General features: G+C 33.4%; 1 protein-coding gene across 1 annotated transcript in view; it reads right to left on the bottom strand.

Moving 5' to 3' along the window:
- LOC150081813 (mitogen-activated protein kinase 1-like) overlaps positions 1 to 14211 on the bottom strand; it is a 262012-nt gene that overhangs the window by 173337 nt on the left and 74464 nt on the right. The window contains exon 4 of the mRNA XM_090379718.1: positions 1734 to 1923. Coding sequence (XP_090235844.1) covers positions 1734 to 1923 — 190 coding nt within the window. The remainder of the gene's footprint in view (positions 1 to 1733; positions 1924 to 14211) is intronic.

The raw sequence follows: 14211 nt of genomic DNA, 5'->3' as shown, positions 1-14211 counted from the left end.
CATAGTTCCGGAAATGCTTGGTTCCCGAGTTATTAACCTAAATGTCTTATCTCCTGCAGGTTATTTCCTTCATCACAAGGTACTGACAGAATTTGGTGGTTTTCCATTCCAACCATGTACTCAATCAGGAGCAAGCAGATATGCACTTTATGTACGGTTTGGCGGACAGCAATGCTCTGGAGGCTTGTCGTTTGTACCATGAAAGGTTCCCAGAACGAAGATGTCCAGACAGGAAAATGTTTGAAGGTATCCATCGCCGCCTTTGTGAACATGGGACCTTTACACCTTGTGCTGCCGACAGAGGACGACCAAGATCTACAACTCCTGAAGTAGAGGAGGAGGAGATTTTGGATGTTGTGCATGCCACTCCTGAAATCAGCACACGCAGAATAGCAATGCAACTGGCTGTTCAACATTTGACTATTTGGAGAGTGTTGTGAGAACACCAATTGTATCCTTACCATCTGCAACGGGTACAGGCCTTGTCACCTGCAGATTACCATGCACGAGTAATGTTCTGCCAGTGGTTCTTGGAGCAGTGTGGTACAATTCCTCACTTTCCTGCCTTAGTGATATTCACAGATGAAGCAGTTCACACGAGACGGAATCCAAAACTTTCACCATCAGCATGTATGGGCTGAGGAAAACCCACATGCAATTCTTCCATCACATCACCAACAGCGGTTCAGCCTCAACATCTGGGCGGGTGTTTTTGGTGATAAGATATTTGGGCCCCATGTACTTGCAAACAAACTCACGGGGCAGGCAGGCATACAGAAACTTTCTGGAAAACAACATGCCTGATTTCTTGGATGACACGCCACTGATCATTTGTCAACAAGCACACTTCGTGCACGACGGTGCTCCTGCACATTTCAGCCACCTAGCCTGCAATTACCTGAATCGAAGGTTTCCTGGTCGGTGAACCAACTGCCTGGCCTCTATGCTCACCTGATTTAAACACACTAGATTTCTTCTTGTGGGGCCATTTAAAGTAATTGGTGTATTTGGCTCCGGTAGCTGATGTGGAAACTCTCCCCAATTGAATTGTGGCAGATTGTGAGACAATACGAAACATACCAGGAATTTGGCATTGTCTTCGCAAGTCCATGAGACATCGATGTGAGGCCTGTATTCAGGCAGAAGGTGGTCATTTTGAACAATTACTATAAGGTGATGTGAACAGTTAAGTGTCATAGACAGACCTTCAAAACTCGAAAACCAAGCATTTCCAGAACTATGCTGATATAAAATATTTTTATTGTCTACATATGAGGAACTCATTTCTGAAGTTAAGCCGCGTATTTTTGAGACACCCTGTATAACAGATCTACATGTCAACCAAATTATATGTTGTTCTCACAAGTGTAACATACATTTGAACTGAACCCACACATTTGGAGATATATCCAAATGTATGAATTCAGAAACTTTATAAACACCTTGTACTTCTTTATGTAACTAATAATTTGATTCAAAATCCAGATTCTAAGTTATAAACACTATTTTTTTAAATTTTCATTTTAATTTCAAAAAAAATTTCATATTACTAACTCAATTTCTTTTGCCCTTTTTTCCACAACAATTTGTGAAATGGAAATGACAAAGTAAAATTATACATCAAATAAAAAATCTCCCAAACTTATTATGGTATCCTTTGTGGGGGGGGGGGAGAACTATTTTTAAATGAATATGTAAAATATGTATTCAAATATCAGAACAAACAACATTACCTTTAGGTCACATGTAGTGTTCAACAATAAATTACTTGGCTTAAGATCTCGATGTAGGACATTAGCTGAATGAATATATTTTAAGCCCCGAAGAATCTGATATAAAAAGTAACAAATATGATCATTTCCAAGCTTCTGTGTCCTCAGCAGTTTGTAAAGATCTGTTTCCATTAAGCACTGCACTATATAACTGTGGATTGCTAGTCAAGTTAGTATAACTTATCAAAGTGTGATCAGAAAAAAAAAAAAAAAAACCAATGAAATGAAACATAAAACATTTAATCAAGTTTACTTTTATATAGGAATGTCTTGATAGATGAACATTTGATATAGTTTCAATATAATGAACTTCAGACTTTTTAATGATTATTTTAATATGCATATGAACAAGACTACCTGAATTAATTTTTTAACTTCTTGAATAGATATAACTTTCTCTAAAGAAGCTCATATTTATTTTTAATTGGGGAAATTATCCAAAATTGAATCAAATTTATAACCATGGCAATATCTTTTCCAAACATTTCCCGTTAAAAAAGTTCCGATTGCATTCTGTCTTAAGCATTATGCAAACAGTAATAAAATATTGGATTACGTGCATTTGCACTTACCCAAATGCATATTGTAGCCATTTTAATCGCTAGCATGTATAAATCACATGAATATTATGGAAACACCATATTTTGTTAAGTTGATCGACATTTCAGACATTAAACTTAGAAACATGATTTCAATCAGAGGAAAATGTCAATGGTGTTTTTCTTTAATTCTCATGCCATCAATGAAAGTACATTCAATGAATGTATAATAACAGTTTAGTATTGCTATAAACTTACAGAACAGGTAGTCAATTTTACTCATGCCATGTACCTCAAGAGAAGTGAAAAGTGACTTTTCGAAGGACCTATAAGGGATAATCCTTGGTAAGCAGGATTATCCCTATCAATAAATGACAAAGTAAAATTATACATCAAATAAAAAATCCAGTTTTCAAATTATTTTTGAAAACACATAAATCGAAACATTCCTGACAAATCTACCTTAAGAAAAAATTATCTTAATGCAATTTATAATGATATTATTTCAGAAATTCATCAAAATATTGGAGAAAAATGCATCTGGATGTCTGCTGATTAAATGACAGATGCTTGTGGCAGTAATACCACACATTTAGTATGTGGAAAATTAGAGGCAGAACCTTTCCATCTGCATTTCTTGCTTGTAGGGGTCTTGAAAACATGACTCGCTAATCAACTGCAAGATCTGTGAATAATTCTTACAGCCAGACTGAGAATCACCTCATTGTGAAAAAAAAGTCTGTATTTTTGTAATGCTGCTTCAGGGATGTTAAAAGCTGCTTCTGCATTAAAAGTTTTATATCCAAACCAAATCCAGATTCTAAGTTATAAGCACTAACTAGCTTAGGCATGGCGTGTAGAAACAATTCAGGATATTTTTGGAAAAGCTAATAAATTTATTTCTAGTGTAAATTTTTTTTTTTTTTTTTTTGTTAGTTGTTGGCGCATCGGCTTCTATGGCCATAATGCACCTCGCAAGGTTTTTGCACTACTCTGATCCAAGCCCGAGGCGGGATTCGAACCCGCGACCTTTGGGTTTCCAGGCAGGCACTTTACCCACACGGCTAGCCCAGTCGGCATTTCTAGTGTAAAAAGTATCTTCATAAAAGCACAGCTATTTACAGAGATATGCAACCTGGCCTTCTTTCCACCAGTGCCTATTTTGACAAGGTAAAAAATATGGCTACCACATCAAAAATTTTATTTCCAAATAAAAAAAAAAATGTTGTTGATATTTTGGATAGTGTAGCTACTGCACTGCAAATTCAATAATTTACAATAATTTAGTTACAAAACATTTGCTGTTCATTAAGCCTCATTTTGCTGGCTTACCTAATTCTGTAACCAAACATGAAATGTGGAGACTTTCTTTGAGAAGTGCAATTGAAGAAGTAGAGAAAGTTCAGTTAGAAACTGACCAACCATCCCTGCAGACAAAGAAGGGAAAATAAAAAATAAATTTAATTGCTTTAAAAACTATGTATATCTTAGTGCACTTGCATCATTTATACACAGCCAATTACAGATTAGCAAATCTGTAATTGGCTGTGTATAAATAGTGGCATCGTTTAAGTTACATCTCATATTGTGAATACCTTCACGACTTCGAATAAGTAACGCTTCACCCGAAGGAGAAAACTGTTACTTATTCTCAGTGGATACCACCACCCAGACGGCACGGCACTGTTTCAGGGCTATTTGGCCCTTCTTCACTGAGAATAAGTAATAACAGTCTTCTCCTTCGGGTGAAGCGTTATTTATTCGAAGTAGTGCAATGTCATGGCAACTCGTCGTGAAGGTATTCACAATATGAGATGTAACTTAAACGATGCCGCTATTGCAAATTTGCTAATCTATAATTGGCTGTGTATAAATGATGCAAGTGCACTAAGATATACATAGTCTAACTCTTTCGCAGCTTGAGGCATAAGCCCTTAATGCATTGGAGTCCTAACTTATACATACGCCATCAGGCATCTCTCATATTGTGGAGATATACTTCACAACTGTTTTGTCATCATTACATTACTTGAGTACCTACCCACCCACCAAAGAAGGGCCACATAGCCCTGAAACGGTGCCATCTGGGTGGTGGTATCGAAGTAGTGCAGTAAGCCCTTAATGCATTAGAGTTGCTTTAAAAAATAACTCCATATTTCTTATTTTAAGGAAAGTAGATGAGACCTTTTAAATGGAAATGAACAAAAACTTCCATTCTTTTTTACTGCTTGCGCTAATGCCCAAGGTCATCTTCAAAATCTCATATCCTGAAGTCTAAATTCAGCTTGATATAATCACTTATTCAACCAATGGACAAGAGTCTATTGGTTGAATGAGTAGTTTAAGTGCCCATCATGAAGCTGCTATCAGCTTCATGAAAGGCACTTAAAATACTGAAGCAGCCTGGGATGAAGTTTCTGCCAAGTGTTTGCTGTATGGAGGAAAACATGGCCTGAAACAGTCAACAATTTTGTAGACTGCTTCAGGACAGTTATGCAAAGTTGACAGCATCAAATGAACGAGAGTTGGTTTTTTATGAGGAAAGAGCCATAGTGTAGAAAACATTAAGGAACTAGATAAGTACCGAGTGGCAAAAAAAAGAAAGTGACAGTATTCAAGAGGTTGTTCTCGAGAGAAACCTCACAATCAAAGTTCTTTCTGAGGTTTTAAACCAATTTTCTGATGCACTGGAAATACCCTCAGCACATGACCCAAATCTTGGATGAAGCAACACCATGCAGAAGGCTATTATGAATGATATCAGTTATTACCAAATCATTCCTAGTGATTAGCATAAAGGAAATGAACCAATGATTTGCACCTTCTTCAAAAAAAAATACAATAATGTTATTTTTTGTCCTCCTTGTAGACTACCTCCTTATCTTGTTGAGAAGGTTTGAGTACACAATGATCCTGAGAGGTATGGTGATGGGAGCTTAAGTTACTGGTAGGGTCATCCTAGCCAGACACATCAAAGGATAAGGGTAAGAAGTGTAGTCCGCCACTGAAGTGAAGTGAAGAGAAGAGCTAGCAACCCACTCTTTAGATGTAAAATTAACATGCACAAAAAAAAATTAAAGGATAGAAACTGAACTGAAGTTGATTACCAATGGATTAGAGAAAATCGATAAGGAGAAAGGAATAATAACAATTGGAACAAGAAATGTAGGATCAATTAATGGGAAAGAAGAAGAAACAATAGGAGAATTAGAAAATAGAAACATTAAGATCTGTACACTAACATAAACTAAAAAGAAAGGGAAAGGCATAATAAATATGGCTAATTATGCACTCAGTGATCACATAATTATGACCACCCCATTTGTTGGACTATGCCACATAGCTCGCAGCATAAAAAACTGAACAGCTTCCTTTGCTACACCAATGGTAATTTGCATCTGGTCATGGAAGTCAAAATGATAAAACAGAAGTTATAGCAGTAGTAAAGATATCATGGAGTTTCAAAAGGGCATGATTGTGTAAGTTCATATGTTGGGCGCCTCCATATTGGAAATGGCACGTCTTGTCAGTTGCTCATGGCTCACTGTGGTTGAGGTGTATAAAGAATGGTGCGAAACAGATCAAACCACTTTCCACTGACAGAACTGTGAAGGATTATGCAAAGTGAATGTTCATGGTAAGCTAAGGGTGCAGTATGTTGTATAGGCTCAATGGTAGATCACTGTGTAGCAGTTTACACTGCAATACAATACGGGGAATGCAAGAACAATATTCCAAATAATGATGTGCTGCATACGCAGATCTATGGGATTCCACAGCAGACAACAAAAGAGAACCGATCGCTGTTGACAACAAATGCTGTGTTGGACACAGCATTTGCTGTGTCAAACACAGCATTTGCCAAATCTTGAGCATGCTGGTTAAATGAGGCCAAATACCTACTTCAACATGCTGAGAGACACATTTGTGATTGGTGCAAGTAACACAAGTCTATGGATCCTTCGTGCATGGTGTCCACTATCTAGGCAGGTGGTGGTTGCTTAAAAAAGGATCTTCTGAGATGATAATGCACCATGTCATTGGGCTCACATTGTGCACAAGTGGTTTGAGGGAAACAGCGAAGATATTACCCATCTTGATTGGCCTCCAAATTCGTCTGAACCTCAATCCAACTGAACACCTGTGGAATGTTTTGGTATGGGATGTGAGGCATATGGACACACAACCGCCATCTATTCCAACAATGTGGAAAGCCTTGCAGGCAGATACCGGCTGTTGTCTTTGTAAACAGTGGTGCAACATGGTAATAGATAGTTGGTCATAATTCAATGATCATTGAGTGTATATTAATATATGGTGGGATGCAGAAAATTGAAAGGACTATTATTATATGTAAAACTGAAATTGGAAAATAAAACATTAAACATATTTAACAAAAATTCCCAAAAGAGAGAAAACTTAAATAAGAAATTGATGAATTCTAGAATCAATTACAAGATTTAACTAATAGGATATATAATAAGAATGAATTAGTGATAATAGTAAGGGTCTTAAATGACCTAATAGGACATAAAACAATACCAGGAATTCGTCAATGGATTAATGAACATAAGGTGAACCAAAATGGGAATAATTTACAGTTGTGCACAAACTGTGAATACAGAATTAACAATACTTTTATTTTTTAACATAAAGAAAAATATAAAATAACATGGACTATAAGAGGGAGTAAACTCACTAATATAAATATAAAACCAGAAAATATAAAGGATCAAAAGCAGTACCAATCAGTAGGAAGTGAAAGCAAATAAAATAGTATTGGGAACTTTCAGGTTTAAAGAATTATTTAAAGTGAAAAAATAAACAAAGATAAAAGAAACAAAATGCAAGATTGAATTTATTACAAAATGAAAACATTATGGATCTACAGTATATATGTTACGGTAAATTTGATTAATATGGTGATTATGAATAATTACCAGTTAATATGTATAATCACCAATAATATTGGAGAATTTAATAAATATATAGCAATTTATTAAATATACCAGCCATTTTACATATTCTCCAGTGCTCGCTGGTGTATTTGATAAATAGGACAGAGAAATCATATGAATGAAATGAAGGGAAGTGCTTCTGCGCACTGTCGAGCCGACTAGCCGCTTCTAAAACCTATAATATACCGCCATTTAGTTAGTGCAGCGCTGTTGGGCTGAACGAGAACGACCGCTGTGTCTACATTTCTACCGTTTAGTGCAACATACAACAACACATCAGCATTTAGTTGGTGCAGCGTTGTTGGGCTGAACTAGAACAACCACTGAGTCTGCATTCTTACCGTTTAATGCAACGTTATACTTATAGATAAAGTTAAACGTATTTAGTTTATGTCCATAGGTAAGTTTTCTTTGAAAAACAATTAGAAATTAACATGTGATGAAAATTTTTGTGGTTTGCCAAAGTGTAACGGTTATGGATACCATTGAAAGAATGAAAGAAGGTTTTACTGCAAATTTAACAAAAGTAATAGAAACAAAATGCAGTAACAAAGGTTTTATAATGAAAGAAAAATATATACAGCTGATAAATGACATTTTTGCACTAAAATTGAAAACCACAGGTAAAACTCCAGCAGATTACCAAAGACTCAAGCGCTATGATATAATTAAAGTAGGTGATTGTAATAAATTGATTTACCCTGTTCAAGAAAATAACCAAAGCATAAAATATTATGTCTGCACTGAGGAAATTTTTGATACAATACATAATATTCATATAGCTATTGGCCATGGGGGAAGAAATCAGATGATGAACGAAATTCAAAAAAAAGTATAAAAATATAACCGCTGAGTCTGTAATGGTATATTTAAACTTATGTGAGCCTTGTCAGAAGAAAAGTAAAGTTCCTAAAAAAGGCTTAGTGGTTAAGCCAATGGTGTTTAACAAAATGAATAGTAGGTGTCAGGTAGACCTGATTGACATGCAAAGTCAGCAAGACAAGGGATACAAATTTATTCTTATATATCAAGACCACCTAACAAAATTTGTACAATTGTGTCCCTTAAAAAGCAAACATGCTGAAGAATTTGCTTATGCTTTATTGGATATATTTACTATTTTTGGAGCTCCTTCTATCCCTCAAAGCGATAACGGTCACAAATTCGCGAATAAAGTTATCGAAGAATTATGTTCTTCTTGGGAAGAACTGAAAATCGTACAAGGTAAACCTTGGCACAGCCAGAGTCAAGGTTCTGTCGAACGTGCAAACCAGGACATAGAGAATATATTGAGCACGTGGCTAGAAACTAATGAAACACGCAACTGGAGTGAAGGATTACGATTTGTTCAATTAATGAAAAATAGAGCATATCACCAAGGAATTAAATGCAGTCCCTATGAAGCTATGTTTGGTTCTCCCATTAAAATTGGCCTCAAAACCTCATGGCTTCCCAAAGAAGTTGTTGTTAATTTAAAAGAAGAGGAAGAACTAGAAAACATAATGAAACAATTTAAAAATGATCATATGATAGAGAAGGAATCAAATATTTATGATTCTGGAGAGACTGCAGGAGACACTAGCATTATGACAATATAATGGATGGAGAACGTTGAAGAGAATATGGAGAATGTTAAGGAGAATATTAAAGAGAATAACAAGGACTTGGATAATATTGTTGTGAATAGGAAAGCACAAATATATAGAAAACATAAAATAGTAAAAGAAAATCTTAAAATACAAGCTAAAAAAATGATAAACGTGTCCAACAAAAAGTTTCCTACTGGAAAAGTAGATGATACGGTACATATAAGAATTCCTGATGTTGACAGAGCCAGAAGTGACCCAAGAAATTGCTTGGCAGTTATTATGGATATTGACAATAGTGGACTATATAAATTGGGTACAAAGAAAGGGAAATTGGCCAACGTTTATACCAGAAATGAGTTTTCTATATGCCATGAAAAATTTTTAAGTGTCGCGGAAGTTCCAGACTCAGAATTACTTTGCGGGAGTGTGTTAAGAAGTTTTCCATATATGGTGGTTAAGGTTACAAAAAATGTAATTGTAAAGGAAAATGCAACAGTAATAAATGTAGTTGTAGAAATAGTAACAAACTGTGCAATTCAAAATATCATCATAGTTTATTTTGTAATAATAAATAACATTAAACTTTGATTTTTTTTTGTATTCTGTTGGCATCTAATTTCAATTAATATATATTACCAGTAAGCATTGGAGATTATTCGTAATATCTGGTATGTTTGATAAATTAAACATATTCTCCAACATTATTGGGAATTATACATAATAGTCAGTAATTATGTATACTTTCCGATTTATCATATTGCCCATAACATATAGATTAAAAATAAATGAATATGTTAAAATAATAAACTTATATTATGTAGGTAAATAATTTTTTTTTTTAAATTATAAAAAGTGAACAACAACAAATATTAGAAAACAAAGGAAATAGCATTAATGAAGAGAACAATTAAATGCAGAGGAAATTTTAAAAAAATAGAAAAATTAAAAATAATAGAAGTGCAGGTATAGATAAAAAAATTAATGAACTATTACTAAAATATGAAGGATAAAAGTTAACTACAGAATTAATAGAAATACTGAAGCAAATTTTTAAAGAAAAGAACATAAGTAATATGAAAAAAAAAAATATAAAAATACCAACATATATATATATATATATGTTGGTATTTTAGCGGATATATTAGTAAATATATCCATTGAAATATATATATATATATATATATATATACTATCATTGAATTATATTAAATAAAATTAAATTATAATGAAATAAGTAAATAAATAGTTAAGCATTCATTAGACGCAGCGACATGCAATTCCTCCATATGAAGCTGAAATACATCCAATATGTTAAATTAAATAAAACATAAGCCAGTAGTATTGCAAAAACTGTAGAGCGAAAATTAACGTAAAAATTTTTATGTTAATTTTCGCTCTACAGTTTTTGCAATACTACTGGCTTATGTTTTATTTAATTTAACATATTGGATATATATATATATATATCCAGGTATGAAAAAGCAAATATTAAATGTTTTAATAAATATAAATATTATAATAAATATTAAGTAGTCACATAACCAATTAATGCCATCTAGTACGATTAAACATTACATCGGTCTGTATAAATATGAATATGAGTTAAGTTGATAGTGGTAAAAGTTTTTAAAGGTAAAAATCTAAACTATCAATTACGCACATATGCCTAACAATAATTATAGCTCTTTCTATAATTTTAATTTAAAATTTTGGCTATCCGTCGGGCTAACAGTCATCTTGCCAGCTTACTGCTAAATTTGGGATTAATTAACAAAATTTTATTACTACCATTTAGCTCTAACTTACTGCTAAATTTGGGATTAATTAACAAAATTTTATTACTACCATTTAGCTCTAACTTACTGCTAAATTTGGGATTAATTAACAAATTTTATTACTACCATTTGGCTCTAACTTACTACAAATTTTATTCTCGTCACTACCTTTTGGCTCTAACCTAATACTACTATTTTACATATATTTGGACATAGTTATGCTGGACGATGACTACAGAAACGGATAGCTCGTTAATTATGGTTGATACATTGAAAGGGTTAGCCCTCGAAAAAGTCCCTTTCAATGTATCTTATTGCCATAATTAACATTTTAATGGTATTTTTATATATGTTTATAATTTATTGCTTATGTCATAGCATAGATTGATTTTTTCCAGGTCACGTTGGGTACCCGCCATGGTTTATGGTTTGTCTGATAAGCTAGTATATCATATTTTACCTTTAAAAACTCTTACCACTATCAACTTAACTCATATTCATATATATATATATATAAGATAAGAAATGAGATATAGTTAACTCATTTCTTATGTCTTTGTTACTTCATTTCTTTTAATTCTTGATTTCTACCTTATTAACTTCTCGTAGATTCGATAGTAATAACCTTCTCCTATACACTTTAAATATATCACTATTTACACATTATGGTCATAGGGTTCATTTGCCTAAGCAGTATCCCTGGTTCATAACACCAAATATATTTAATTTTATTTTTTTTATTCTAATCCTTTTCCATTATTTATTTACTTATGTACTGCCCTCTTTCACATAATTTCGGTGAATTACCTCTGACAAAAACATTGAAATTATGAGTTATACTGCAATATGATATCTTATTTTATTTCATATTATTTTAGTTGCTTTCACTTTATTCTATTTTATTTCATTTTATTTTACCTCATTTCTTAGTCATTTCTTTTTGGTTCTTTATATTTGTTTTTTTTATTTCATTTCTTTTAATTCTTGATTTCTATCATTAACTTCTCGTGTATACTGTAGATTCGATAGTAACAACCTTCTCCTATACACTTTCAATATATCACTATATATATATTGTTAATATTTGTAGGAGAATAAGAGAAATTTATCTCAATATGATATGCAGAACACTTCCGCATGATATTCTCCAGAAATTAAAACAAATAAAAAATTAACGCAAAATGATTACAGTAAAAAATCAATTGAAAACAATTCAAAAATTAATTAAAAATTCAAAAAACAACATAAAAAATTAATTAAGGTTTAACATAAATTGTTTTTCAAAATTTACGTTAAACCTTTATTTTTATTAAATTTTTTATATTGTTTTTTTACTCTAATCATTTTGAGTTAATCTTTTATTTGTTTTAATTTTTGGAGAATATCATTCGGAAGTTCTACACATCACATTGAGGTAAATTCTCTTATTTTCCTACAAATATTGATATCAACGTAGAACGTATTGAGCATCATAGATCTGTTATATACTATCAAATTATTTTGTTAAATATATGTATTAGTTTATGGGGAAGATTATCATAAAAGACATACCTACATAAATCCATGGAGAATGCATGAGTGAAGTACAAGGGGGGGATACCAAAAAGTTTGTACCCTTACCTAGAAATAATAGCCCTAGAAAGATGAAAGGAAGTTTAATCCTTTCTATGTACTCTCCATGAAAAGGATTAAACTTCCTTCACAGTAAGTTTAATCCTTTTCTATGTACTCTCCATGTATAGTAACACATTTCTCTCATCTATGGATCAGTTGTTTAATACTTTGATCATAGAATTCCACACTTTTTGCCACGATTCCACTTCACAGATGACTTCCTGAGACGAATCAAAGTGGCAGCCATGCAATGGTTTCTTCATTTCTCAAAACAAGAAGTCTGACGGAGCTAGGTCAGGAGAATGGGGTGGATGCTGCAGTAGTTCGAAGCCGCACTAGGCAACTGAGTTGCTGGTGGCAACGGCCGTGTGAGCCAGTGCATTGTCTGACAGAAGACTGATACCTTTAGTTAACATTCTGTGCCTTTTCACCTTCAAAGCATCGCATAACTTTTTTAAAAGATTTCTGTAGTATTCTCCACTAAGTATAGAACCACAGAGTAGGTAATCTGTGAGGATAACCCCTTTTCTGTTCCAAAACACGGACATCACCTTCTTTGCAGATGAAATGGACTTTGCCTTTTTGAGAGGTGGGGAGGAGATAGGAGTCCGCTGCTTTGACATGTCTCCGGATCATACTGGTACACCTAGCATTCGTCATTTGTCACCAACAATCAAAAAAGGTCTCAACATCCGCATTGGATATATATATATATATATATATATATTGTTGGATTGGACAAAGAGGCAGTGTTGAGTTCCCTCCACATTCTCCAGATCTAACATAATTGGATTTTTACTTATGGGGACACCTCAAAGATAAAGTTCATGCCACAAAACCAGCAACAATCACTGAATTACGGCAAGCTATTGAAGCAGAATGTGCAGCAATATCAAGAGATGTCTTAAGTGATGTACGCAATTCAGTTTCTCAACGATGTCAACAATGCCTGGATAAGAATGGATGACAATTTGAACACTTGCGTTAATGCAATTTTTTTCTCACATTTTTTCTTCATTATAAAATTATAAAATTGAATTTATGAAAATAAACAACGAAGTTATTAACAATCAAAGTGTGTATGCATTTTTTTTTTTTTTTGGACACTGTATATACAGTAAGACCCCCCCCCCCCGTATCTGCGGGGGATACGTTCCAAGACCTACTGTGGATGGCTGAAACCGCAGATATAAGCGAACACCTGCTGACCCCATATATAACGTGATTTTCTTGTACGTATATATGTATAATAAAATTTAATTGATAAATTAAACACACAATAAGACATTACCAACATTAAATACGGTAATAAAAAAGTACAACAGACTCTCGATTTACCAGGATTGGATTAACCGGGACACGTCAAGACTCCAAATTTAAAAAAAAAAAAAAAAAAAAAATCAACCAGAAATCATAAAATTCAAGTATTTTGAAAGTCGTAAATAAGCGACAAGAACCGGCATTGTAAGTCATCATTGGAAGGTTAGTGTATCTATTATCTTGCAAAATCCCCCACTGTCTTCACACCTAATGCTCAAAACAAAAAAAAGAGAGACCAAATGTTTAGTTTGAATTAGTGCGTCGCATCAATTGGTGTTCCGTCGCACCGCAAAAGGACAATTTTTTTTTCATCATTTATGTCAGGGATGTCGGAACTTTTTTTTGTTTAGAAATCACAAAAATAATGGGCAAACGCAAGAGTTGTGCTTTCAAATTAAACAAAAATTTGAAAGCGGTGCATCCATTAAATCTCTAAAGAACCATTATAATGTTGGTGACCAAACCAATATCACTGTAAAAAATAAAGGGAAGAATCATATTGGACACGCGAGTAGTAAGTGTTAAGTTTTTTTGTTTTTTTTCTGTGGGTAACTGAATCAGCGGATACGGGGACAAATCTGCATATAAAACAAGATTAGCAATTGGAAGAAAATTTTAGCGGTATTAATTTATTTAACAGGTTG

The sequence above is a fragment of the Mastigoproctus giganteus genome, chromosome 8 (assembly GCF_048544385.1).
Source record: "Mastigoproctus giganteus isolate SK-2022 chromosome 8, ASM4854438v1, whole genome shotgun sequence".
NCBI lineage: Eukaryota > Metazoa > Arthropoda > Arachnida > Uropygi > Thelyphonidae > Mastigoproctus > Mastigoproctus giganteus.
Note: the sequence above shows the minus strand (reverse complement) of the source record. Positions and strands in the feature narration are given on the sequence as shown.